At 40.3% G+C, this 25,811-nt stretch overlaps 3 protein-coding genes across 3 annotated transcripts; all 3 read left to right on the plus strand.

Annotated features, from left to right (window-relative positions):
* The first annotated feature begins 9,481 nt into the window (after window positions 1-9,481).
* On the plus strand, window positions 9,482-10,957 carry LOC131125091 (forkhead box protein Q1-like). The gene has a single exon (XM_058066262.2). The coding sequence runs from the start codon at window positions 9,627-9,629 to the stop codon at window positions 10,410-10,412; it is 786 nt and encodes a 261-aa protein (XP_057922245.2). The 5' UTR covers window positions 9,482-9,626; the 3' UTR covers window positions 10,413-10,957.
* Window positions 10,958-12,090: 1,133 nt separating this feature from the next.
* Window positions 12,091-14,466, plus strand: LOC131125089 (forkhead box protein F2-like). Its single transcript, XM_058066257.2, has 2 exons — window positions 12,091-13,243; window positions 14,061-14,466. Exons 1-2 carry the CDS (start codon window positions 12,334-12,336, stop codon window positions 14,249-14,251), a joined length of 1,101 nt encoding a protein of 366 aa, XP_057922240.2. The 5' UTR covers window positions 12,091-12,333; the 3' UTR covers window positions 14,252-14,466.
* Window positions 14,467-20,164: 5,698 nt separating this feature from the next.
* Window positions 20,165-22,397, plus strand: foxc1a (forkhead box C1a). Its single transcript, XM_058066251.2, has one exon. It carries the CDS (start codon window positions 20,524-20,526, stop codon window positions 21,952-21,954), a length of 1,431 nt encoding a protein of 476 aa, XP_057922234.2. The 5' UTR covers window positions 20,165-20,523; the 3' UTR covers window positions 21,955-22,397.
* The last annotated feature ends 3,414 nt before the right edge of the window (window positions 22,398-25,811 follow it).

Below are 25,811 nucleotides of genomic sequence, written 5' to 3' on the forward strand. Positions count from 1 at the left end.
TAAAAGCACAATTTACCATATTATGATAGTACACAAAGCAGTATTCATTTTACTTTAATTGTGCCCAACATGCAAACATTCATCACAGATTTTGTAAATATTGTCCATTCACACGCCTTGTGTGCTAAGCCCTGGTCCACCTGTGCGGACTGATCCAGAACAGCTCGGGAGGCATACGGCTTTGGAAATAAATATAATTCAGCAAGGCTGTCAGATTGAGTTTGGCTGTGCCGAGCATTCCACCATCAATAGCTTGGCTTTCTCCATTTTCTTCCCCCCCTCAAAACACACCCCCATGCACACACTCACTTCCACTTGCAGACCACCTGGGAGATGTGTTTATGGAATGTGCCAGAGACCAAGAAATAAGAACCAGACATTGCTTTTATTTAAGGCACAGAGGATTTGAATAGAAGCACGCTGTAGTTTTTAATCTGAAAACATTTGTCATAGAGCATAAAGGATTCTGATCACAAAAAAACTAAAATGGAAACACGACAAAATTACTGCTCTGTAGCTCAGAGCTTAATAATACATATTTTTTACATTCATCTCACCCTGGAGTGTTTACAGAAACATGGCGATTCAATCAGGGAAGAAATCCCTAGTAACTACAGCAACAAATAATGGCAGCCAAACAGACACTTATCCTGGGAGCTGCAGTACATTAAATCTTTATGACAAGGCTGTGTTTGCCCTGTTATTAACATTGATCCAAGTAGCTGAATGTGTGCACGCTGTTAAACCTGTGTGAGGGGGGGCCTTTAACTACCCGAAGGGTGTTTTTTTTGTAATCTATTTTGCAATACATTTTTTCCTTGTGTCATAATTTCCCATTGTCGGGAATAACCCTCTTGGAGTAACATGACATTATCTTCACTGGAGGGGGACACCGTGACTGAAGATGTTTGGTGTATTTTCCCTCACTGCACTTAAGGAAGCCTTCAGGCATGTGAAACGAGTTGAACATGGTTTTGGGGAAAGGTTAAGCCCCGCTGACAGCTTTGACATTAGTTTCTATTTCACGCTGTACTAATGATTGCTACCTGTTATTGCAAATAGATGACAGTACAAGCCTTTAAATTCCTAGCTGTTTAAATTTTACAGTGTTTTTACCTTAATAGATATGCCCCAGAAGATAATATAACACTCAGAAGGAAGCACAAAATCAACAATTTACTAGTATACAATAACATTGGCTTGCAGGAATTATTAAATATATGTAATGTGCATGCTGCAACAGTAGTTGGCGAACACTACTCTGCAAATATTGTACAGTCATCCCTTGCTACATTGCAAAAAAAAATCAATAAATGATCACTGTTTTTTGGTTGAATGCTGCCTATTAGTACAAAAAAACGGATCATTAAGCAAATTGTATGTATTCATGGCCAAAATGGAGCATTTTTAAACATAAAAGTGACCAAATGAAATAAAAATACATATATAAGGCATTCTAAAGATATGAAATGTAATACAGTATCTGTGACTTTCAGAAGCGAGGCCTGGGAAGTGACAAGTGTGATGTCAGCTAGCTCGAGTTTACTGCTAACTGAGTACTGGCCGCATGTTGACAGCTTAGAAAATGGCCGTCAGAAGTGTGAATGTTCATTGCATATGTGTTCTTTGTTTTTGAATCATGCATTGTGTGTCTCTTCTTAATCACAACCAGCAACAGTAGAGTACTATTCTACACTGGTCTCTAGGTATCACTAAATTGCCACCAAGAAGTACACAGATCTTATTTCCGTCTAAGATTGCTTATTTTCTACCATTATGTCTACTATATGGAGTAATACAAGCGTAAAGGTAACTATAGGGGTGCTATTTCATGTCTACAGCGTTCTAATGTTAAAAAACGTATTTAGAATGTGTATGCTCTAGCTACAAAGATATCATTTATCATTAATATTGGAGTCCTACTGGAAAAAGTAACACCTGCAAAAAAAAAGATGATCTATGATATACGTATAGTATATAATTATTGGGCACTGATAATAATTGGCTTGATATTGGCATTAAAAGGTGATATCGTCCGACATCGGTATAGTTTTTTTTCCCCCTGAAATGCAAGCTAGTATTGAGCTTTCAGGGCCAATGATGCAAAACTGCAACATTGCATAGACATTGCTTCAATTGCTGCACAATGTAGCTAACACGCACAGGCCTCACAGCTAGGAGACCCGAGTTCAATTCCACCCTCTGTCATCTCTGTATGGAGTTTGCATGTTCTCCCTGTGTGGGTTTTCTCCGGTTTCCTCCCACATTCCAAAAACATGCTAGGTTAATTGGCGACTCCAAATTGTCCATAGGTATGAATGTGAGTGTGAATGGTTGTTTGTCTGTATATGCCCTGTGATTGGCTGGCGACCAGCCCAGGGTGTACCCCGCCTCTCGCCCGAGACAGCTGGGATAGACTCCAGCACCCCCGACCCTCGTGAGGACAAGTGGTAGAAAATGAATGAATGAATGTAGCTAACACTGTGCCGCTCACAAGCCTGTGAGAAAGAGGTAACACTTTACTTAGCAAGCACTGTAATCACACAGCTTACCAGTGCCATAGAAATCGCGGGTGGGGTTAACATTCCATCTACCAGTCTTACTCACGTTGTCTAAGAGCTTAGAAAAACATCACACTACAGCGTAATTGGTAGATAACAACAGACAGGACATTACCAATGAATAATTAAAAATGACCATCAAATCAACTATGTGAGCTCTAAACATGTCATTTAGCAGCTATTTACAACAACAGTACAGTTGGGGAAACAGGAAGGACTGTTGTCAAAACCATATATGTAGTGCTGAGCGTACGCAAGTCAATATTGCTGCCATATTGGATGTGACAAGGCTGCACTGTAAGTAAACACAAGTAAATGTACTTAATTTCATTAAGCACCTTTCTACAAATAAATTAAAGTTAATGGCTCTCGTTTATATATTCACGCATGTACTAATGTACTTGGAAAACAGTTAGATTAGATTAGATTCAACTTTATTGTTATTGCTCATGTCACTTGTAGTGCAGAAGTGCAATTTTATAAGTACCTTAGTAGTAAGTAAATGTAGAAATAGAATAGAGCTGTAAATGGACAGATCTATGTACAAACTATAACAGGCTGTGACTATAATACAGTGAGGATATATACAGGGATATAAATGACTATAATATGGCTATTGCATTGCAGATTATACAGATTATAAACAGTATGCACAGTATGGATGTGACAATATATAATAACAATAATATGTACAGTATTGCAATGAAGTGACTATGATACAGTGTGGATATATACAGGAATATAAGTTAGGCGCCAAAAACAAGTAACAAGCAAAAGTTGGTGCTGCTGTACACACACACTGAGCGACACCATTGTGCACTGATGTCATGTCACGCTGTACTATATGGTGTATTAACATGTTGAAGATTTTATTATTGTGCGTTCATACATTGCTAGGGTCAATGAATGTGTGTTATATGTGGTGGGGGGGTTCTGATGGGGAAAAAAACCAAAAACAAATTGGAGCTACTGCTGCTGTATTTTTATTTTTGAGATTGGAAAAGTTACTGCTACATGTAGTGTTTGTTTCTATGTTCCTATATGAAATCAGTGTGCCCAGGAAATACATTCCGGGAATGTTTAAAATACTTAAGTAATATACGTATGTCATCATGAATGTGCCTGGCTGCACGGTGACCGAGTGTTTAGCACGCAGGCCACACAGCTAGTAGACCCGAGTTCGATTCCACCCTCCTCTGTGTGGAGTTTGCATGTTCTCCCCGTGCATGCGTGGGTTTTCTCCGGGTACTCCGGTTTCCTCCCACATTCCAAAAACATGCTAGGTTAATTGGCGACTCCATATTGTCCATAGGTATGAATGTGAATATGAATGGTTGTTTATATGTGCCCTGTGATTGGCTGGCGACCAGTCCAGTGTGTGCCCCGCCTCTTGCCCGAAGACAGCTGGGATAGACTCCAGCAATCCCATGACTCTCATGAGGATCAGCGTTAGAAAATGAATGAATGAATGTGCCAGTTGCTACATGGTTACAGAATGGATATAATTCTAAAACATTTTGTTTTGTTTTTTAATAGCGGGCTTTCTCAGCGGAGTAGGTGTGTCCCATTACGTGGCAGTAATCTGTTACAGTACCAGTAATCTGGTACTATGGTAAAGGTACTAGTTATAGGCAACTGTAGCAGAAATGTATTGAAAGATATAGGAATTCATCTTCAAGTCAACATAATATAGGAAAGATACCAGTAGGTTGGGTTGTTGCAGGCTCAGTGCAAAGGTTGCAGCATACTATATGATAAAGCTGTAAAAGTCTGCAAATATGTAATGGTTCAACCTTCATAGTAATTGCATTATTGCACTTTTTATTATCCTTGTTTTTTGGGTCATTGTGTCTCAAAACTGATATCAAAGGAGATGATAAAGGTTCAAGTTAACATTCAAATACTCTTTTGTTTATGTGCCTTAAGTAGAATCAGTGGGAATCCCTCTGTCAAATGTGAATTTGGAGCCAGCACTTGGATGCCTGCCATAGATTCTCAGATATAAATGTTTATCCGCCTTTTCTCTCTGTCGTAATAACACTTTTGTGGTCCTACAGCTCGTCACTGACTGTTTACAAGACTCCTAGCACATACGTACCTGCTTAGACCGTCAAAACCTTGCACTGAATAAATAGAAACTGAATCGCCCTTCTTGTTCTTTTTGCGTGTTCAGTCTTACTGTTGCAAAATAATCCCCTCATTATATCCCCATTTTTATGGAAAGTAAGCTTATTGCTGTGTTTTTAACCCCATGATTCATTCACCTATGTATAAGTTAAACATTCTCTATAGTTTTCCATGTTAACTGACGCCATGTTTTTTTTGTCTTACAGTACCTTGTATCTCAAGTGACATAGGTATCAGATCTATAGTAATCCCACTTTCCCCTCACCTGGCAATATCCTTTTATTTATACTCACAATGTTTTTGTGTTCCCATGTGTTTGTCAGTTCAATTGTGTTGAAGTGAAAAATACGGAAATAGAAACTCCCCAAACCAGCGGCAGGAACGGGCTTGTTTTTACACCGTCTTTCCTTGATGCTATTCACAAACATGAAAGAACAGTCCTCTTTAAATAGATTTCCCAAAGTTACGCATATTACAAGTGCAAGGAAAAGAGCAGAATTCCAGGTGTGATGGCATTTATTACATTATTTGTGCATTAGAAGATTACAACAAAAAACACTCTACAAACAAGAACTTGTATGGGCAAATAAATGTAAGACCCATGTCATGTGACTTACAGTAGACGTACAGTAAGTCAAATAGTGTGAAATATTCTCAAGGTTTTTAAATAGCATGAAGCTACGCCTATACTATTACCATCAAATTGTGTTTTTATTTTGACCCTTTGAATGCATCCTGTGGATGTCGAGGTTACTGTTTATGTTTTCGGCAGCGTAATCATCTGGAAATCATCTTGACCCCACAAACTAATGGCTGCCTCACACGCAAAGAGGATTTGTTTGTATAGACAGTCAAAAAAAAAAGAACCTGAAGCAAGACTTATGCAAAACTGAAACCTAGACAGGTAGACGTCTTCACAGGGTTATTTTTAGACCCCATGTGGAATTTGCTGCAAAGGTTTCACTGAAGTTGTCTTGTCAATTTTAAACAGCACAGTATTACATATAGCATAAAGAATACAAGAAATGTAATGTATTAAATAAATTAATAAAACAATTTAAAATGATTATTAAAATTATATAATGATTCATAATTGAATCATAATTGACTGTTGCTGTTCCCAATGTGTTTAAATAAATACACAATTTAGCATTGTGTTTTGCTCATTCATTGATGGTGAGGCCATCGTCAGCATGTTGAATATGTTAACAGGTGGTGTTTATGTACTTTATCATCGGTAGAGTCTGCTAGCTTTGGGCTATATGCCACAAGGATACATCGGTATCCAATTTTTAATGCGGGTGCAACGTGCGCATGTCCTGTTTGACCCTTGGCCCACACCGTAATTTGGGGAAACGTAGTGGTGGATGGGGACCCACGAGTGAGAACAAATATTGCGGGGAAAAGGTGTTATGAATGGTATCTATGGTATTACTGTCGCTTTGAGTTGAGTTGTCACAAAGTACATATTTCAAGTGCCAGAGAGAAGTCAGACGGGGAGGCACTGTCTGCATTTTTTTTATAATCATTAACACACTGGTACCTTGGAGTGTCTAGGCCGGTCACAATAACAAGTTTTGCAATAAATGTGCTATTTATTATTGACCAATATTCAATTATTTTGACTAAAAAGATAATCGTTCAAAGATCATTGTGTCATGTGACATTTGAGTGACAAGGTTGTACTCAAGTGTAGTATACGTACCTAGTATGTGAAGCATACTATATTAGCTATGAATGGCTGGGCGTCACCAATAAACACACCATTCCAACTCGTGGTGTCAAAACAACTACACACGGCAACGTAATAGGTGGATAAAACAGACAAGACACTACCAACATATAATGCAGAATATTAACCAACTACTATGTGATACCCTAACCATGTGCTTTCCAGCCATTTACAAAAACTAAACAGCAAAAGTATTCCCAGTGACGCGACGCTATATAAATAAAGACTTACACACACAGTTGTGTAGTGTATAGTTTGAGCTCTGTAAAAATAATGGATATGACAAACTGCACAATTTGCAGGAGTTTATAGGGTAGCTATCCTTTTACAGCCTAACATGTGCTGCAATCAAACATTGCCAACTTCACCGCACAAGCTATGGCAGCTCAGGAGGCACAAAAGCGCCAGTAAGCGTTGACTGTCAGTAGCAAGGCAGTGCTGCACATCCACACTGGTACATGGCTTTCGGGTAACAATCGCCTTTGTGCCTTGATTCATATTCGCATCTGCTAGCACTCCATGTAGCCCCGCCTCCACGACGGGCACAAAGAGTCTTAATAGTTGAGAAGATGCCCCCTCTCTTTTGTGTTCATTTCATATAGAGCCAATGCGCACAGACATATGCAGAGTGAACCCTCTTGACATCCAGCCTGTGTAATACACAGAGATGGAGCAGACCCACATACACGTAGGTCAATTTATCAAGGACTCATAATTACCGACCTGTTTTTTTTCGTTTGATAAAAAACAATGCAATGAGTGCATACCTCTTAAAGACAAAGATGATAAAGTTTCAGAAAAGTAGCATAGATTGTATTACAATCCTTTTACACACCACTGTAGGACTATTTCTCTCTCTCCATAAACAACTACAGTGAGAGCTTATTTTAGAAATCATCTGTTTGTACGGACCTTCGTGAGTCATGACTGACATCAGTCACCTTCCAGGCTGCTATTTCAAACGGAGCGGGGAACATTTTTCTTATTGGGGGCTGAAAATGCAATTGTTCAACAAAGGTTTATTATTTTGAGGGTTTTGTTGAGACTGCGTATAATTGAAAATTTGGCTGAATCCACCACTCTTGTGTGCCGTACATGGCCCACAGGCTGCAGGTTCCCCACCTCTGAGCCGAAGCCAAGATGATCTTCTGCAAGCACTGTACTTGTAGTCTTTGCAAGCATCCCAACATATATTAAATATGGCCACAAAACGTACGATTATATAGTATCTGCAATAAAATGTGCACAATAAATCTTGAATTGTGAATACCGTCCTTTTGCAGTAAAAGCTAATTTTTACAGGATCTACAGTACAGGTGCCCAAGACGTGTACAGAGTTTATACTACACTTGTGGTAAAAATGGGCCTCAAAATTCACACTAAAACCTGTCATCACAAGGGACATTACACAAGATAATTACAGCAAATTACGAAAGACTTCAGCACTTATTAGAATAAATAATTTGAATAACAAACAAAATGGCGGTCGACCAGGGCCCTTGTGTTGGACTTTGGTGGTTTTTGTAATTTCTGTCTTTTCCACATGAGCTAATATCTTTGAGACATATCAGCTTAATGGCTCCAGCCTGATTTAGTACATTGTCTACAGCACCTTTCTTGGCAGTTAGTATGTTGTTGTCTCTGGTTTGGCCTGTTTATATAGACATACACACATACTGCATACTTTTTGGGGAATTTGGATGACATATGATCACCTTGTGAACTGTCAGCAGCATATGAATGTAATCAATCTAACCAGGAAGTATAAGTATAATTCTCCTAGACATCAATATGTGGGGTGAAATTATGGAATAGGCTAATAAGAATTATGGTAATTGGTATGGTTTCTATATTCTTTCAGAAAGCGTTAACCATTGGTGACCATTTGAATACCGGAAGTGAACAAATTACATGTGTACCTGAGTTTTTGTTTTTGTAGTTACTTCCACAATGTCAAGCGAAATCTGAAACATACAAAAACTGAGTCCATTTTTCCCATAGGAAATAACGTAACCGTCCAATGAATGTGTTCCAGACATCAAAGATATTAACAAAAAATAAATTTTATCAAGAATAGTTTTGCAGAAAACAATGTGAAATCATTATAAATTACAAATACAATTGATAAATGAACATTTTATATGACTTTCACCTTTGTTGGCAAAGACGGTGAGTAGTGACAAGGGAGGAGGGGAGTAAAGAGAGTGTGGACTATTAAAGCATCTTTGATCATTTCATCTCTGTTTTGTAAACACCATTACCTCTTATGGTAACCATTATTTTCCTTGATTTCTTCATCCTAATCCAAGATGGAATGTATTGTTGCTGATGACTTCTCATATAAGTCGTGGCAAGATGAGCCATACAGACGCCATTTCTGCACTTATCAAATTGTATCTTTCCTTGGCCCCGTGGTGAGTTATTTAGCAGTTGCGTTCAATTGAAAACAATACACGGACAGTGAAGAAGAATTTTGGTGCACGTTTTTGTTAAACTGGGGCGGAGACAAAAAAAAAGATTTGACTTAAACTGACGTTAGTTTACTATTGTATTGCTACAACAAGACAACGTTACGCACTGCAGGTGTTTCCCTTTGGACTGTTTCACAGGTAACTCCCGTTTCCAAAATACTCTCAAACAACAAGCCAGTTAATTACAAAGAAAAATAAATCACAATGTGTCTTCTTAGATAACTCTTCTATCCTGACACTGGCACAGACCTGAAACAAACACAACATTGGTTTCTATGCGGGCTGAATTGAGTGTTTTCCCACTGAATAGGTCACCTGTGGAACCACACGCCACCTGCTAGTCTCAGGTGTAAATGCAGGTCATATTGCACAGGTAAGGCAGGAACAAGAGCACCTCTTAATCATAGGAACATACAAAAAATTATGATGCCTATAATATTTTTGATAATGTCCCTACTGTTAAATATTGCTACAGAAACATGTCAAATATGTAAATTTGATTTTACAATATACCAGTGAAGTACAGACCTTTATAAATAGACAAACCCCGCCCCTTTTGGGTTGGTCCTGAGGTAAGCTATAAACTGTTGCACAAGCAGGTTTAGGTGAGAAGAGTGTTGGGGCTCACAGGTAGCGCAAATCACCCAAACCAATTAAACTCGCTTTACGCACAAGACTTGGCGCACGGATCCAAGTAGCTCAAGACAAGAAGGGGCTTCCTCAAAGAAGAAGGGCATGAAGCTCGGGGTTTTGTGCGGAAACCATCATAATATGAAGTCGGCTGCGGCATTCAAGGCTCCGGAGGGTGGGAAGTGCTCGCCTTTCGCCGCCGAGGAGGAACTCGGCTCAGATGGAGACTTTGTGGCTCACAGCCCCGCGAGCGGCAAATCCAAGCCGTACACAAGGAGACCCAAACCACCTTTCTCCTACATTGCCCTCATCGCCATGGCTATTCGGGACTCACCCTCTGGACGCTTGACCCTGGCCGAAATCAACGAATATCTCATGAATAAGTTCCCCTTCTTCCGGGGCAGCTACACCGGCTGGAGGAACTCGGTGCGCCACAACCTCTCTCTGAACGACTGCTTCCACAAAGTGCTCCGCGACCCATCCAGACCGTGGGGGAAGGACAATTTCTGGATGCTGAACCCGAACAGCGAGTATACGTTCGCAGACGGCGTGTTCAGGCGGAGAAGGAAGCGCCTCAACGTCAGGTTGACCACTCAGCAGCAGCAGCAAAGCTTGGAGCCCGCACAGGACGCACCGCCGAGCACCGACCTCACAGGCAACGCTAAGAAGTTTACAAGTTCCTTTACAATAGACACCATCCTCAGTAAACCCTTCAGGAGGGACTCTAACAACGTTTTGCCACTTGTGTCCCATGTGGAACACTACACCGGCATAATGATACAGTATTTAAATCCACCTGCTGCCTCTTTACCTCACGTGAAACCACCGTACCGCATGGACCCTGGACCTGCGCATGCGCCAATAGGTGGTATTCTCTTACAAACTTTGTGACGCCTTCATTCATTAATGGGACTCATTCTTACATGTTTCATGTTTCGTCATAAGTCATGTGCACTGGTGCTGGAAGGAAACCGGTGGTGATTATGATGATTATTTTTGACATGATTTTGGTGGCATTTTGTGGCAGTTTTCTTGATTTGGTCATGTATTTTCTTGTTTTGCTTGCGCATCCAGCTGTGGTTTGTCATAACTGTTACTTATTGTAAATATTTAAAGCTGGCCGTGTTGCACTTTCTTTACGATATACTGATTGCAGCGAAATAAAAACGATATGTTGATATGTAAGGTTGTCACGTATATTTCACATCAAAATCAAAAAGCAGTTTGGCAGTGTTGCATGACCTATACCTGCACTATAATGTTTAATGAACCTTATTCACTGCAGAAAGAAAATATCATATTCCCATGTGTTGGTTTCGTGCAATTAAAGTATGAATGGAAATTAATTCACTGATTGGTGCGTACGCTGTACGCATGCGCAGGGGTTCTTCCTGAGCGCTTTTTAATAATAAACACGGTAACACGTTCTTTGTTAATCTACTTGTGTTACTATATTTATCGTATATAAGGGTTCATGTTCACGTATTCAACAATATCACGGTTTATTGTGATTTTTATCGTCATTTTAGGTATATAGCTGCATCTCAATGAGTGTGTTATTTGATTTCAGGAGTACTAATCATCTCATTAAACCACCAACCAGTACTTTACTTGTAGGTATACTCATAATCAAAATTATTATTTTTTTAATTAAGTGCATTCTGGAAATATTTCACTCACTGTAGAATCAATAGAATACATGATTTGCTTTTTGAATCGAATTACTAAAATAAATGGACCTTCCAAATACATTCTAATTTATTACATTATTATTTACATGAGTTCACATATATGCTAATATGGTCCAATACAAAGATACGAATGTGTGTTAAAATCATAATTTGATGCCCATCTATCCAGGGACGTATTTTGGGGGCGGAGCAAAGGCACCCCCCCCCATTGGGGCCCTATCTATACTGCACTTATTTTAATTTCAATTTTAACAAAAGGTGAATATGTATGTACTTTTTGCTCTTTACATTTCCATGTTTATTTACCACCATCTCCCCAGAAACTATTTAAAATATTAATTATGATCTACTAACAAGTGTGAATATGCAAATATGTTCCTATTTCCTGACAAATGACTCAAAGCTTTTACTGTTATTGATGAGAATATTAAGCTACATTTAATACAGTTGAGCTCTTTACTACTCACATCTTTGTGATGAAAAGTTTCATTCTCAGCTTCAGTGCTGCCATGAGCATCCTGCTGTTTGCAACAAGTTTGTTTTATCTTCTGGAATCAATCCGGAAGATAACAGCATCTTTTAAAACACCCAAGGTCACCTTACACGCAACAAAATAATCACAATAATGTAACCTATAGTTTGATTTGCTATAGCTCTTCAGTATCAGTATGTAAATACATTTGAACAGACTTTTTTCCCAGCCATTTATACCCCAAATTTGTGTCCAGTTCTGAGATTTTTTAAAGATTTTTAAAAGAGTGGAGCGGTGGAAGTGTGCATATGAGGGGAAGGGCGATTAAGGAGGAGGGGGGTGGGTGATTGGTCTTTTACGCATGCACAGCCTGGCGTCCGGCTTCTAGTCTGGATCGTGTCCAGATGGGAGGGAGTTTAGTTCCCGATGACTTCTTGGAGGGATTGTAAGGGTCGAGAGGGGCAAGAGAAGACTTGGTTGAGGGTCTTTAGTGGCCAGCAATGGACCGAGTCGAGGAAAAGGAGCTGAAGCTGGAAGTTCCTTATTATCTTCGGCTGTGGGGAGCAGCAGCATGAGACATGGATGACGAAGACCTGCATCGGTTTTTATTTGTGTTTTGAATTCAACAAGATGATTTAGTGGCGCATCCATGGCGAGTAAGAGCCCCCATTTGGATCCGAACCTTGCGCGCTCCATGCCGGCTGCCGGCGCACAAGCAGTGATGGCGGCCAGTGCGCAAGACGCGAAAAGCAAGAGGGGGAACTCGGGTTTGAGGCGCCCAGAAAAGCCCCCGTATTCCTACATCGCCCTCATTGTGATGGCCATCCAGAGCTCACCGAGCAAAAGGCTCACACTGAGCGAGATTTATCAGTTCCTGCAGGCCCGCTTCACTTTCTTCAGGGGGTCCTATCAGGGATGGAAGAACTCTGTCAGACACAACCTGTCCCTCAACGAGTGTTTCATCAAATTACCAAAAGGTCTCGGTCGACCGGGTAAAGGCCACTACTGGACCATCGACCCCGGTAGTGAGTTCATGTTCGAGGAGGGCTCCTTTCGCCGTAGACCTCGGGGCTTTCGCAGGAAATGCCAAACTTTAAAACCAATGTACAGGATGATGAACACCATCGGCTTTGGGGCCAACTTTGATTTCCAGTCAGCATCAGGCCCTCTAGTGTGTCACAACGGCTACAATTTGGACTTTAACGCGGGGGGCTTTGAGGGTCTCGGTGGGGGCCATCATGTGTCCCCTGGCTCCAGCTCGTCATACATGGCGGCATGCCAGGTGACCCCCAACGCGGATTACTGCAGCCCGGACAGTGGAGGCAGCCCCTTGCAGTCCTCCCCGGCCATGGTGGGCCCTTTGGACTGTCAGAGCCCGTACGGCAACGCGGCCCCCCACTGGAGTTCACCTGCAGTGCCTTCATACATCAAGCAGCAGACTCTGACCTCGAACAGCAACAGCAGTGCGCACGCTGCTTTGCACACACACGGGATGTCGCCTTATTCTCTGGATCAGTCTTATCTGCACCACAATGGACGAGATTCTTCTGACATTCCAGGTATTTCAAATGACACAATGCACTTTTTTCATCAACATGATACACAGAAATATTAGAATGAAAATTAATGAAAACAGCATAGCGATACGCTTCTATACAATGTATTTATTTGTATCATTATTATGTTGGATACAGTGTTTATATCAACTAAACTGCGAAACGAGTGCATATTTTATTAGTTGCACAAATATACTAATTATTATTGAATTGTTGTGTGTTGAAACAAAACCCAGTAAATTACGACTATAATTACGATTGATGTAAAACTTATCAGGTGCTAAACAATTTACTTAAGAAATTAACCTTGCAGTGACATTCTCAAGACTAAATCCATCTTAATGTGGATCATAATAAACAATTACGTTTAAGTACATTTTAATAACATTAACGTCATTTCCCCGTTATTTTTTAACATCTTTAATTTAAAAAAATCCCCAATATGTGATTTTTCCCTCCTTCCTTTTCTGACAAATGTATTTTTGTTCATTTTTTACAGCAAACACGATACCTTTATTAATTTCTAATTATACAGCTTAATATTTTCTGGTTTTTTATTTAATGTTTTTTTTTTCTCCAACGTTCTCAGCAAATGTGCGCATTTTTCCTCCTTTAAAAAAACACGTATGATTTTAAATGTATTTGTAATAAACGGTAAATATTGTCTTTTTTGTTTGAGCAAACAAGTAAAATGTAAGTTATTTAAGACTTTAAGGCCTACATTAAAAAATGTATAGTCGATAAATGATAATCGATGATATATATATGTACTAATCTTTTTAGCAGTCCTTTTTAATGTGTTTTGACTTTTTCTTTGCAGCTGGATTGTCTCGATACTCCAGCCACTCTTCTCCAGTATGCGACAGGAAAGATTTCGTTTTAAGCCTCAATGGGATGTCCTCTCTCCATTCCAGCACTGGCACCTCTTACTATCATCATCACCACCATCATCATCAGCTGCATCATCATCATCAGAGTGCCTATCAGGACGTGAAGCCGTGTGTCATGTAACCACCGTCCGTATCATCAATGATATATTACATTTATTCTTCTTGAAGGGCGAACATATATCACAATGTGATATATATAGTCAACATTCTCAATAGACTTACCGACCGACTGATTGCACCCATTTTCAGGACATTTCCCGGGAAAAAAACATACTTTTATGTTAATCCATGCACTTAATATTGTTGAAAATTATAATTAAAGGGACGTATTATTTCTGAACTGTGTCATTATTCATACTTTGAATTAAATATACTATTACTTGCACTAATTAATTAATTTAATACGTTTTTCCATTCTATTATTATTATTTAGTTTTTAACTAATTTGCTTGCTTAAACTGAATCTGTTTCAGTATTTCCTATATAAATAAGTATTTAATCAATGTTCACAGTATCAAGGGTGATGGTGCATTTTTGCTGTTTATTAACAGTTTATGACATTGTTGACTTATCAGCCTACTAGTTTTGTACTGAAAATTCACACGTCTTTATACATTTTTAATGTAACCCTTTTAAATTCCAACTTTAAACCGCTCGCAAAAGGGATCGTTGACCTCTGAAGAGACGCTGTCGCCATCTAGTGAACAAAACGCCATAGTCTGGTATTCCCGTAATTTAAAGCTCCAGTATGGAGTTGAGTAATCCACAAGTACTACAATTTCATGTTCTGTTTTTAGCTTTTTCCATGTGTTTTGATCAAAGTTTAGAATACAGAGCCCATTGCCCCATTTAATGCATATTACGCTTAACTCTTCTACCTTAGTTATTGCCTGGAAAGAAGAACCAATAAGTCCAATATAGCTAGAAACTGTTCTTGCCTTCACCCCTATCGAAAAATGGAACAACTATAGGGATGTGCTGATCAGGGTTTTAATATCGGCCCATACCAATACCAATGACTTAGATGACGTGTAAATGTTTAAATGTACTACTGGCTATATTAGGGGTCACCAAAGTTGTTGTTTTTTTCCTTTAGAGAGCTACTTTTGCAAAATGAAAATGGCTACTAATTTTTGAAACATTTATTTCCATAGCTTATTTCAAGCCAAACAGTGAATATGCTTGTTAACCAGAACATGAACAAAATGCTGGTATGTCACAACTCACGTTTGGTATTTCACAATTCATTTATTTCTAGTCTCCTCACATTCTGAAAACCTGAATAAAAAGCAGGTTTGCCCGCCTCCGCTGTGCTCCTGCAGCCGCATCCGCTGGCTTCTGAATTGTGCTTTTGGCATCCTGGGGACCGCTGCTGAAATCAGTGCGCACAACACGCGTCTTAAGCATGGCACACACGGTTACTCGTCATGGTCCACACGAGGTGTGGACAGCCAAACTGGGGAAGTGCCGAGACTGACGTGCACCCACCACGTGCGTGCTCACTGAGTCATAAGTGGTTGCAGAGGGCACGCTTGTCACACGTCAGCTGCACCTTGACTAAGCCCCGCACACAACAAAAGTACCTCCTGCACTAAAAGTGCTACATAGTGGCTGCATGCTCCCAAATCCGTATTGAGGTTGTATTCATCCCAAAATTTTGCCCACTCTTGCAAGCACAGTGGATTGGGAACAAGGCTTGCCTGGGCACCGCTGCCTGATGGATGTTTACACCGCAAGCCTCAGAAACGCACCACACCCTGCCAAGTGCCTGCATTTTTTGTGGCATGTTTTGCAGGGTGCAAAACTTACCTACGTATACGTACTCACAAAGACTAGAAGTCCCACACGAGGCAGACATGCTTGTTGCGGATGCTGCAGTGGAGGTGGAGCTGATCGGCGTTATAAAGCAAGTATCAGCTGATATTGATGCTGTGCTTTATCACTGATATCGGCTGATACCGATTGGTGACCGATCGATCGGCGCATCCCTAGTAACAATTGGAATCAGGTCATATCCTCATTTATTTGAAGCAGGCGTTTGTTAATAAATACTAATTTATTAGAAGAAATTTTCTTTCATAGTAGAAGCATCTCTAATTTGTAGTTGACTTCAAATTTCTTGTTGTACATATGTTGCTAAAAAGGTAATTGAAGCGTCTGATCAATTCTCGTCTGGTTTCCATCCAGAAAACTATGGAGATCCTAGCCATGAAGGACATTCTCATGTTGGAAAAAGTTCAGTACAAAATCGCTGCTTGATTAGCCTACATCAATAACATTTGTAAAATTATTTTGCAGATTTTCTGCCACATTTTCTTATGGAGTACCACAAGGTTCTGTTTTAGGTCCACTATAATTTACTCTTTTTTTGTTTCCTATTGGCATGATTATATATTATTATACAATAATATATATTATTGGCTTTTTAAGTGCTCTTTATATCACTTCTATACATTCAATTATACATCTTTTTAAAAAAAAACATAATCAAACAGACCACTTGATGATGTCTGTCTGCTATTATAAGAACTGCATGGTCAGCAAATTTCTGGGTAAAGACTCCTGCCTCTCTTGGCTCAAATGTACGCTCGGATCTGTGAATTCTTGGGGTTATTTTTAATCAAGCAATGAGCTTTTGAATGCCATGTTGCATCCATGACCCATACTTACTTTTATACATACATACTTACCTCAGAAACATTGCATTTTCAGGATAAAAATGTTTGCTTTCAGTACAACTCCCTATTTGCATACCTCAATATATCAAAAAGGTGGAGACCGAAAACCTGGTCCAAAATGCTGCTGCACCTTCTGATCTATGTAGTAAAATATTGGAACCCACAAATTAGCATCTCCCTCTACAGTATCAGTTCCCTGGCCTCCTATCCCAGCCGCCACATAGTCCATCCACATATTCCAAACATTTCTAGTGTATTTTTTTCTCTCTCTATTGTCACCGCATACTGTATCTTACTGCATTGCCCTGTAGTTTATCCTATGCTGTATATGTTTCCTTGATTGTATCAGTGATTGTTTTACACTGTAAAGCATTTTATTACTAATATCATTTTCCCTTCCTTTTTGTTGTCATTAAACACACATTGTTGACATTTGTGTAACTTTATGAATGCTTGTGTTTCATTTCGTCTTTAAAACAGTGACAGTATTGTGTTACAATGTTATTTTCAATAATGACTATTAATGATCTCTGCAGATGAGAATGAATCAAAGGGACATTTAACTGTACAAAACCTCCTTCTTAAACCACAAATAATTAATTTTGAGATGCAGAATTTCAACACCAATGGTCGATATTAAACTTCCCATACTGTATCAGATGCACTGGCTCTACCTTTAATGATTGGGTGTACATAAATTCATACAAGAATCTAACCAGGGTGATTTAAAACTCCCTTGCTAAATTGTAGGGGTGCAGATCTTGCAAGAATAAAACATGACAATTTATTAATAAATGAAAATTAACTTTGCTGTCCTCAATATATTGCCACGTGTATGTGTGTCTGTTTTCCTCATCTCCTGCCTCCAAACAGGCAGGACGAGGCTTCAATGTGTGCATTGGTTTCAGCACCTTGGCACATTTTGTTCCATGGACATTCCATGTCAGTCATACAGTTGTTCTGTCTCGGTGGGTGGAGGCGGGGCCACTAGCATACAAGAGTGCAGAAGAGAGTAACATAGTAGAAATGATATTAGTAGATTGCAATATATTGTCAGATGTGAAGTTATGGCAGATGGTGTGCAGCAGTATAAGGAATGTGAAAAAGCGAATGAAGAATGTGTACAAAAACAGCAATGTAAATGTGTGACAACACGGTCAACATAAAATTACATCTCTCTAGGTTTCCCTCATTCCCTACACAAACATGTGCACGCCACTTTTGGCTCATATGTGTATGTAAGCTCCCACACATACCTGTACCCATGTGACTATGCCCCTCTGCACGTGCAGCCTAAACACACAAACTTATATCCTGTCTCCTACATTGTGTTGTGTATTGTCTTGTACCGTGACACCCCTACTAACTCGCTGGGTCATGAGGAAGCAACCCCTTGTCACCCTAACGTGGTACTGAAAAGTCATAAAAGCCAAAATACTAGTTACAATTCTACCTATTTCTTATAAATAATGGTTCCTTCTTTATGTCACTTCTGCAGGTTCTAGCTTGAAACTGTCCTGGATTAAAATGGAGCTCATTGGATGATGCTGACACAATGGAAGGATCACTGGTCTGTCACCAGGGAGAATCCAGAACCTTTTATTCGTTCATCAAGAGGTCAGTTCTGCTCCTACCTTGACATACTGTACATGTTGCACACTGGCTGTAATACTAAAGTTGACCAAGAGGTGGTAGTAGAGTCTAAGTGTGCATACGCCTTGCTGTGTTTCGTGTACTTTTGAATGGAATGGATCACCTTGACCAGATACAGACAGCATACAGAAAAACCAATGGATGCAGAAGGCCACTTTCATATGTTTAGGGATTTTTTTATTTTGTAAATAATAAATTATTAAATTTCAGCCACCTCACCCCTAACCTAGACATCCCTATATATGTACAAATGCACATTATTAGCTTCATATATATTTTCTAGAAACTATCTTCAATTCATTTAAAAAGTACAATATAATTATATTGACTGGTCATTTTCCCCCTTAAGGAGAAAACCTTCTACTTTCTTGACACTAGAGGGAGCCAAACTCGCATTCATTATTTAACCTCCCTTCACCCTTTCCTGTCACAATTCAGCTACACTACTGATTTTGATTTCGAGGTTCAGAAACTCTGTTAACCACTGAATGGCAACGTGGTTACTTGAAAAACAAATATTTGCTAACTCAGGTCTGTACAATAAATCACGTATTATTATAAATTAGTTTTAATTCTACATCATTTGGATATTCCAACAACTACAATATCAACACACAATATATACATGTATAATTTTAAATTAAACTTTTCATATTTGATCAATAAGAGTTAACATCCCTGACTACGACTGTGTGGGTTTTCTCCGGGTACTTCGGTTTCCTCCCACATTCCAAAAACATGCTAGGTTAATTGGTGACTCCAAATTGTCCATATGTATGCATATTAGTGTGAATGGTTGTTTGTCTATATGTGCCCTGTGATTGGCTGGCCACCAGTCCAGGGTGTACCCCGCCTCTCACCCCGAAGACAGCTGGGATAGGCTCCAGCACCCCAGCGACCCACGTGAGGATAAGCAGTAGAAAATGAATGAATGAATGAATCCCTGAATACCCCCTATTGTACTGGAGTTAAGGGGGGCTGTGGGTGGGTAAGGCCTGTGGTATTAAATAGAAGGCCAGTCGTGGACTACATGTGCAAACATCCCGGGGCGGTGGAAAAAGTTCATGCCCGGGTCCATGTAAGGAGAAACCGTCGGAGAGCCGCACGGACATTTAATTAAGACGACATGCAGAGGCTTACACTGATATTAGGAGTGTAACTTTGCCTCACGATGATTATTAACAATTTCACGCACGCCTTATTTTTCTTTATTAATGGGAAGTCATGCCGCATGCTTTCATTACGGCATATAATATAACATGCATGCATAACCTACACGATAAATTAGATGCACTGCAGTGCAAAACCTCATTAGGATTATTATAGGAAATATGCAAAGCCGTCCCAACAACGCCTTCTACGTGTGTGTATTGTGTGCTGCATGTTTTTCAAAGAAGACAAACCTCCCTCAGACCAAACGTTAACACCATTTGTCCCCCTGCGTTTTAAACCCCACTCATGAACAAATCCTCACACCTCTGAGCCCAAACTCGCCTTTTAATTCCCTCCCTTAATGAAGATGACTCTCCGCCTCCTCCCAGTCTCGACTTTGATCTCCTCTTTTCACACAGTTCGTCCTCTTATTGCTGTCTTACACGTCAATTCAATGCTGGTATAAATCATTCACATTATGATGGCTGATGCTGAATAAATAGAGAAATAAATATTACACAACTGCTTGCATTTGGAGGATAAATCGATTTTCCTCTCATCTGATTGTTGTGACTTGACTCTGGCTGCTCTGTCACGTCTGGGCCCGAAGTGGGCTGGCTCGGTCTCCCTCCCAGAACCCAGAACCCCCCCCTCGCTAGGCTTCCTATTGGACGACCGGCGGCCCTGAGCGAGGAGGAGCCTCACTGGCAGCAAAAAGGAGGAAAGAATTTAACTGCGCAAAAGTCCTGCGTGGTGACGGATGTCCAAACTCCAGAACTTTTTCAATGCGGTTCTGAGATGGGGACGGCTTAAAGATACTTTTTGGTTCATTTTTTTTAAAAGCAAGGAGCTGTGATTTGTTTTGAGCAGAGGATTCGAGAGAATTCCCCTACTTTTTGGACCAGAAGTCATGCAGGCGCGCTACTCCGTCTCCAGCCCCAACTCTCTGGGCGTCGTGCCTTACATCAGCAGCGACCCCGGCTACTACCGGGCCGCCGCCGGTGGGGGGTACACCGGCATGCCAGCACCCATGAACATGTACACCCACGCCGCTCACGACCAGTACCCAGCCAGCATGGCCCGGGCGTATGGACCGTACACACCTCAGCCTCAGCCGAAGGATATGGTGAAACCTCCGTATAGTTACATTGCTCTAATCACCATGGCGATCCAGAACTCACCTGACAAAAAGGTGACCCTGAACGGGATTTATCAGTTCATCATGGAGAGGTTCCCGTTCTACCGAGACAACAAGCAAGGCTGGCAGAACAGCATCAGACACAACTTGTCTCTCAACGAGTGTTTTGTCAAAGTGCCCCGCGATGACAAGAAGCCCGGCAAGGGTAGCTACTGGACCTTGGACCCGGACTCGTACAACATGTTCGAAAACGGCAGCTTCCTGAGGAGGAGACGGCGCTTCAAGAAGAAGGACGTGCTCAAGGAGAAGGAGGAGCGGCTCCAGAAGGACCTGCCGCCGAGGCAGCAGTCCCGGGACCAGGAGCAGTCCGTGCAGGCCGGAACACAGCCTGTGAGGATCCAGGATATTAAGACCGAGAACGGTGCCGTGACACCCCCGCAGGCCAACTCGCCCTCCTTGAGCGCAGTGCCCAAAATCGAGAGCCCGGACAGCAGCAGCAGCATGTCCAGCGGGAGCCCCCACAGCATCCCCTCGAACAGATCCATGGGCATGGAGGGGTCCGAGCACCACCAGCACCACGGCCAGGCCTCCACGCAGGGCTTCAGCGTGGACAATATCATGACCTCTCTCCGGGGGTCCCCTCAGGGGAGTACTGAGCTGCCCCCCAGCCTCGGTGCCCCCACAAGGACAGGTATCGCCCCGTCATTGTCTTTAAGCTACTCCCCGAACCAGACATCCGTGTATAGCTCCCCTTGTAACCAAAACTCCATCTCCACTACCTCCAACGCCACCTACCATTGCAACATGCAAGCCATGAGCTTATATGCCGGGGACCGAGCCAGCAGCCACCTGGTCCCCCCGAGCACCACCGTGGACGAGACCCTGCCAGACTACTCGGTCACCACCACCTCGTCCTCCCTGAGCCACGGCAGCCTCAACTCCGGCCAGGAGGGCCACCATGCCCACCAGGGGAGGCTGACCTCTTGGTACCTCAACCAGGCCGGAGACCTGGGCCATCTCGGCGCGGCTTACCCGACGCAGCAGCAAAACTTCCACTCGGTGCGAGAGATGTTCGAATCCCAGAGAATTGGCTTGAATAATTCACCGGTGAACGGGAATAACAGCTGCCAGATGTCATTCCCACCCAGCCAGTCCATCTATCGCACTTCGGGAGCTTTTGTGTATGACTGCAGCAAGTTCTGATCCAAAAAGCAGCCTCCGTATTTACTGTATGTGAACACTATGATCCCGTTCTAGCAGCAAAACATGGACTAATATGAGACACAAAGCAACAAAAAAAGACTTGATCTCGGTATTTCTTAACAACAGTGTTACCACAAATAACACGTAAGTCTCTCTTTCTTTTTATTTGCTCTCGTGGCTTTATACACTATATTAAACATGCATATAGTAATTTATTTCCAAACTGTAGCCGGATTATTATGGACCAAACACCAAGAAAAAAAACAGTGTTTCTAAACTGAATGACCATAAAATTGTTCCATTATAAAAGTGACTGAAGGAACGTGTATATCGCCCTACTATCTGAAAGATTCTTCACATGTTCATAAGTATTTTTTGTTTGTTTTGTTTGTTTTTTTGCAAGGATTTGCTTTGTTTGTTTAATAAATTGTCATTTTATGTGAGCTTAAAAGGTTTAAAAGACTGGTTTGTTGCAGCGGTTAAAGACAGGCTGGTGATATTTTACAAGGATGAGGCCTACCTGATGATGTTATGGGAATTGATGTGGATTCATTTCATTAAAATAACCAAACATAAATAAAAAAAATATTGCACCTATTTATATTTTTCCACAAAAATATAATTGTGCTTAGTTTAAGGCAAAAACAGCTGAATTATGATAATGTTATTATAATTTTGCATGTGGAAATAGACACGTTTGTGTAGGAACAGTCAATAAAAGTTAATGTAACCGTGTTCTTATATTAATATTAATCTCTAAAAGCAGTGGTACGTCTCTATATGTTGCTGACCAGGCGGCTAATAATACAAACATTGTTTTTTGGTGGTTCTATGTGCTGACTAGTGCTTACCTGTAGCACACTTGTCAAAAATGTATAGTCCAAGACATGCATACATGTTTGAATTATGGCCGTGCTGTCTGACAGCAGATGGACAATTATTAGGATGTAATTTAAAATATGTAATTTAAAAAAGAAAACAATCATACAGACGTTAGTTAAATAACAGATAATATGGGATGGTGTTTAAAAACATAATACATTTTATTTTGTAGCACAATATAAAATGCTGTTTTAATTGGTATTTTTTTTACATTTTCCCCAAGCAAACACCTTAAAAATACCTATGAAATTTGATCTTTAAAATAATAATAACAATAATATGTTATCATAAGAAACTTTTTTTCACCTGACTTGATTTTATATTTTAATTATAACACTTTAAATTCCGTTTTTTTTGCTTTACTTTGAGGTGTTCTCACTGCATGTAGGCCGCTTGGGAACAGCATAGTGCTCATCACATTTAAGCAACACACACACACACACACACACACACACACATCGTTCCAATACCAGGGACAAGCAAAGGGTGCCACATGTTGACGACCGCTCAGTGATATAGAATGGAACCCCATAGAAAGGCATCACATAGAGTGTGTGTACCTGAGGCTCTAATAACAAACATGTCGTGTTAGTCCAAAAGATTGATGGCGTGCTCACAGAATAGTTCCAGGTCAGGAAGGAATATAAAATTCAATCAGCGCCGCTGAGTGGAATCGTTTTTCATGGGAGGGACGACGAATAAGTTGATGTAAGGCATTAAGAACATAGAAAATATGTAAATAAATACATGCAATGGCAATGCTTGAATTGGCCCCTGCAGTCAAATTAAGGTTGACAAGATATATTTAAATCCACGGTAATAATTTAATTTACTTTTGAGTGGGCACATCGGAACCTAATTTTTCCAGCTTTTATTGCCCCCCTGAAATATTCAACTTTATTATTTATCTCTAATTGCTCGCCCTTAAATGTATGTAATGTTTTTGTGTGCTTCATAGACAAAACGCGAGTTGAATTTAACTCGATGCATTTATTTTGTTTCAATTACATAATTATGACATTGTTTTCCTCTCATTGCAACAAGTTCGCCATCTTATTTCAAATTAAAACTACACATTTATATAAAACATACATGTTGATACAAATGTATATTAAAAATCAGGGCATGAATACAGTCTTACATGCCAGAAATATGGTCTATTAGATATTAGACCCCTGCTGTCTGTTATGACTTATAGTCAGCTGATGCACGACCACAAGTGAGAGGTAAAGCTTCTTCTTCTACAGATGATAAATGAGGCATAATTGAAGGAAATGATGCAGTTTTTGCTTTCGGTTTGTGCTGTCCTGTGTGTGCACAACGCGCATTTTTTTTTGCAGCTTTTCCTGCTACTTCTCATACTCTCCTTTGCAAGGCATGTGTTGCACCTGCATGACCCACTCGGCCCTTTGGCAGTGCAGTGGAAAATGTTTTAGCTTAGTTATACGGTCAGTGTGCAGTTTTAAGCTAGCTCTCCACGCATCTGCTTCCAATCTTAGAGTCCGTAGACGCCAATTGTGTGTATGCGCTGCGGCCAAACGAGTGAAAGGTGAGAGGTGCAACACTTGTCCCTGTAACAGGAGTCCCAAACCTCTCATTTTGCACGTCTAGTCCTATGGAGAAGACGATAGTAATTGAAATATTATGTGCAAGAACGCAAACAATCAAGGTGCAATGCGGAGGTGACCGTAAACACATCAAAAAGGCACGTTTAATTTGCCTATATATATATTAAAAAACTTATTTTTCCATTGCATAATAATCCTGTAAAATCCCATTTTTTAATAGCTGCTTTGTAATAGTTTTCAAATGCAGTTTTGTGTGCCATCATGCAACACATATATACACACATACATACACATATTTCCAAGTACAAACTAGAATTATATCAAATTGCACAAATGCTGGTGTCTCAATTGATAACTGCAATTAATATGAGTCTATCTACGCAAATAAACAAGCCTCTGTAGTCGCCTCCTGATTGTTGGAGGCAAACCTGAAGCGCATAATATGAGAGGGCTACTTTAATAAAGCTGTGCGGCTATTTGAGCCCAGCTGCAGTTGTCTGTGTCTTTCCAGGGGTCTTTTCTTGGTGTTTAAAATGGCCAGTTGTCTCTGAAAACGGCAGATTCCTTAGAAAATCTATTTATCATGAAGAAATATGTTGAACATAACAGATTTTTTTTCCTCAAAAAAGTTTTGATTAAAAAAATAAATAAAAATCAAACATAAACAACTTACTATTAACACTATTTATTTATTATTCGCTACAAACAATGCACGGTACAGGCAAACAAATTTAATTGAAACTCCTAAAATGACTTGGCAAAACGTTTCCTCTATAGAAAATGCCAAGTTAGAATTTTATTTTGTAAATATATAGTGCCACATCACAAGATTTCAGGACAAATTAAATAGCATTATCATATTTATCTATTTTCTGACAGCTCTATAGCAATTCCTTCTCTAGTCTTTATCCTGAACGAAATAGTTATTGCATAAATGATATTACACATCTTTGTTTTGATTTTGTGGATCCTTCCGGAGTCTTGGCAGTGTTTTCTATTATGAAAAGTGGTGGTTATCAAATGTAACTGTCGATGAGAGATTTCAATACAGTTGGCAAAGCCGCAAGCGTGTGTGTTTGTGTTGCTGTTTGTCAGCCTATACATCCAAAGCTGTGAACCTATAGGAAACACTGACTATATATTTTCTTCTCTCCTCCTGTATTGGTTGTGGTGGTTGCAAGGAAAGGAGGAGGTGGAGAAGAAGATCCTGGAAGTGACCCATGTCACCTCTGTAGTCCCTTCCTCTCTTTAGGGACTAGAAGAGACAAGCACAGCAAGGAGGGAAGGGAGACAGTGATGGATTAGACTTTGCACCTAAATGTTTCTCTTACTTGAAATAGAAACAAGACAATGATGAAAACCTGTGGGAATAGCATATTAAAGAGACACTGTGTGTGTGTGTGTGTG

This window comes from Doryrhamphus excisus, linkage group LG6 (assembly GCF_037039965.1).
Source record: "Doryrhamphus excisus strain RoL-2023G ecotype Guam linkage group LG6, RoL_Dexc_Guam_v1.1, whole genome shotgun sequence".
NCBI lineage: Eukaryota > Metazoa > Chordata > Actinopteri > Syngnathiformes > Syngnathidae > Doryrhamphus > Doryrhamphus excisus.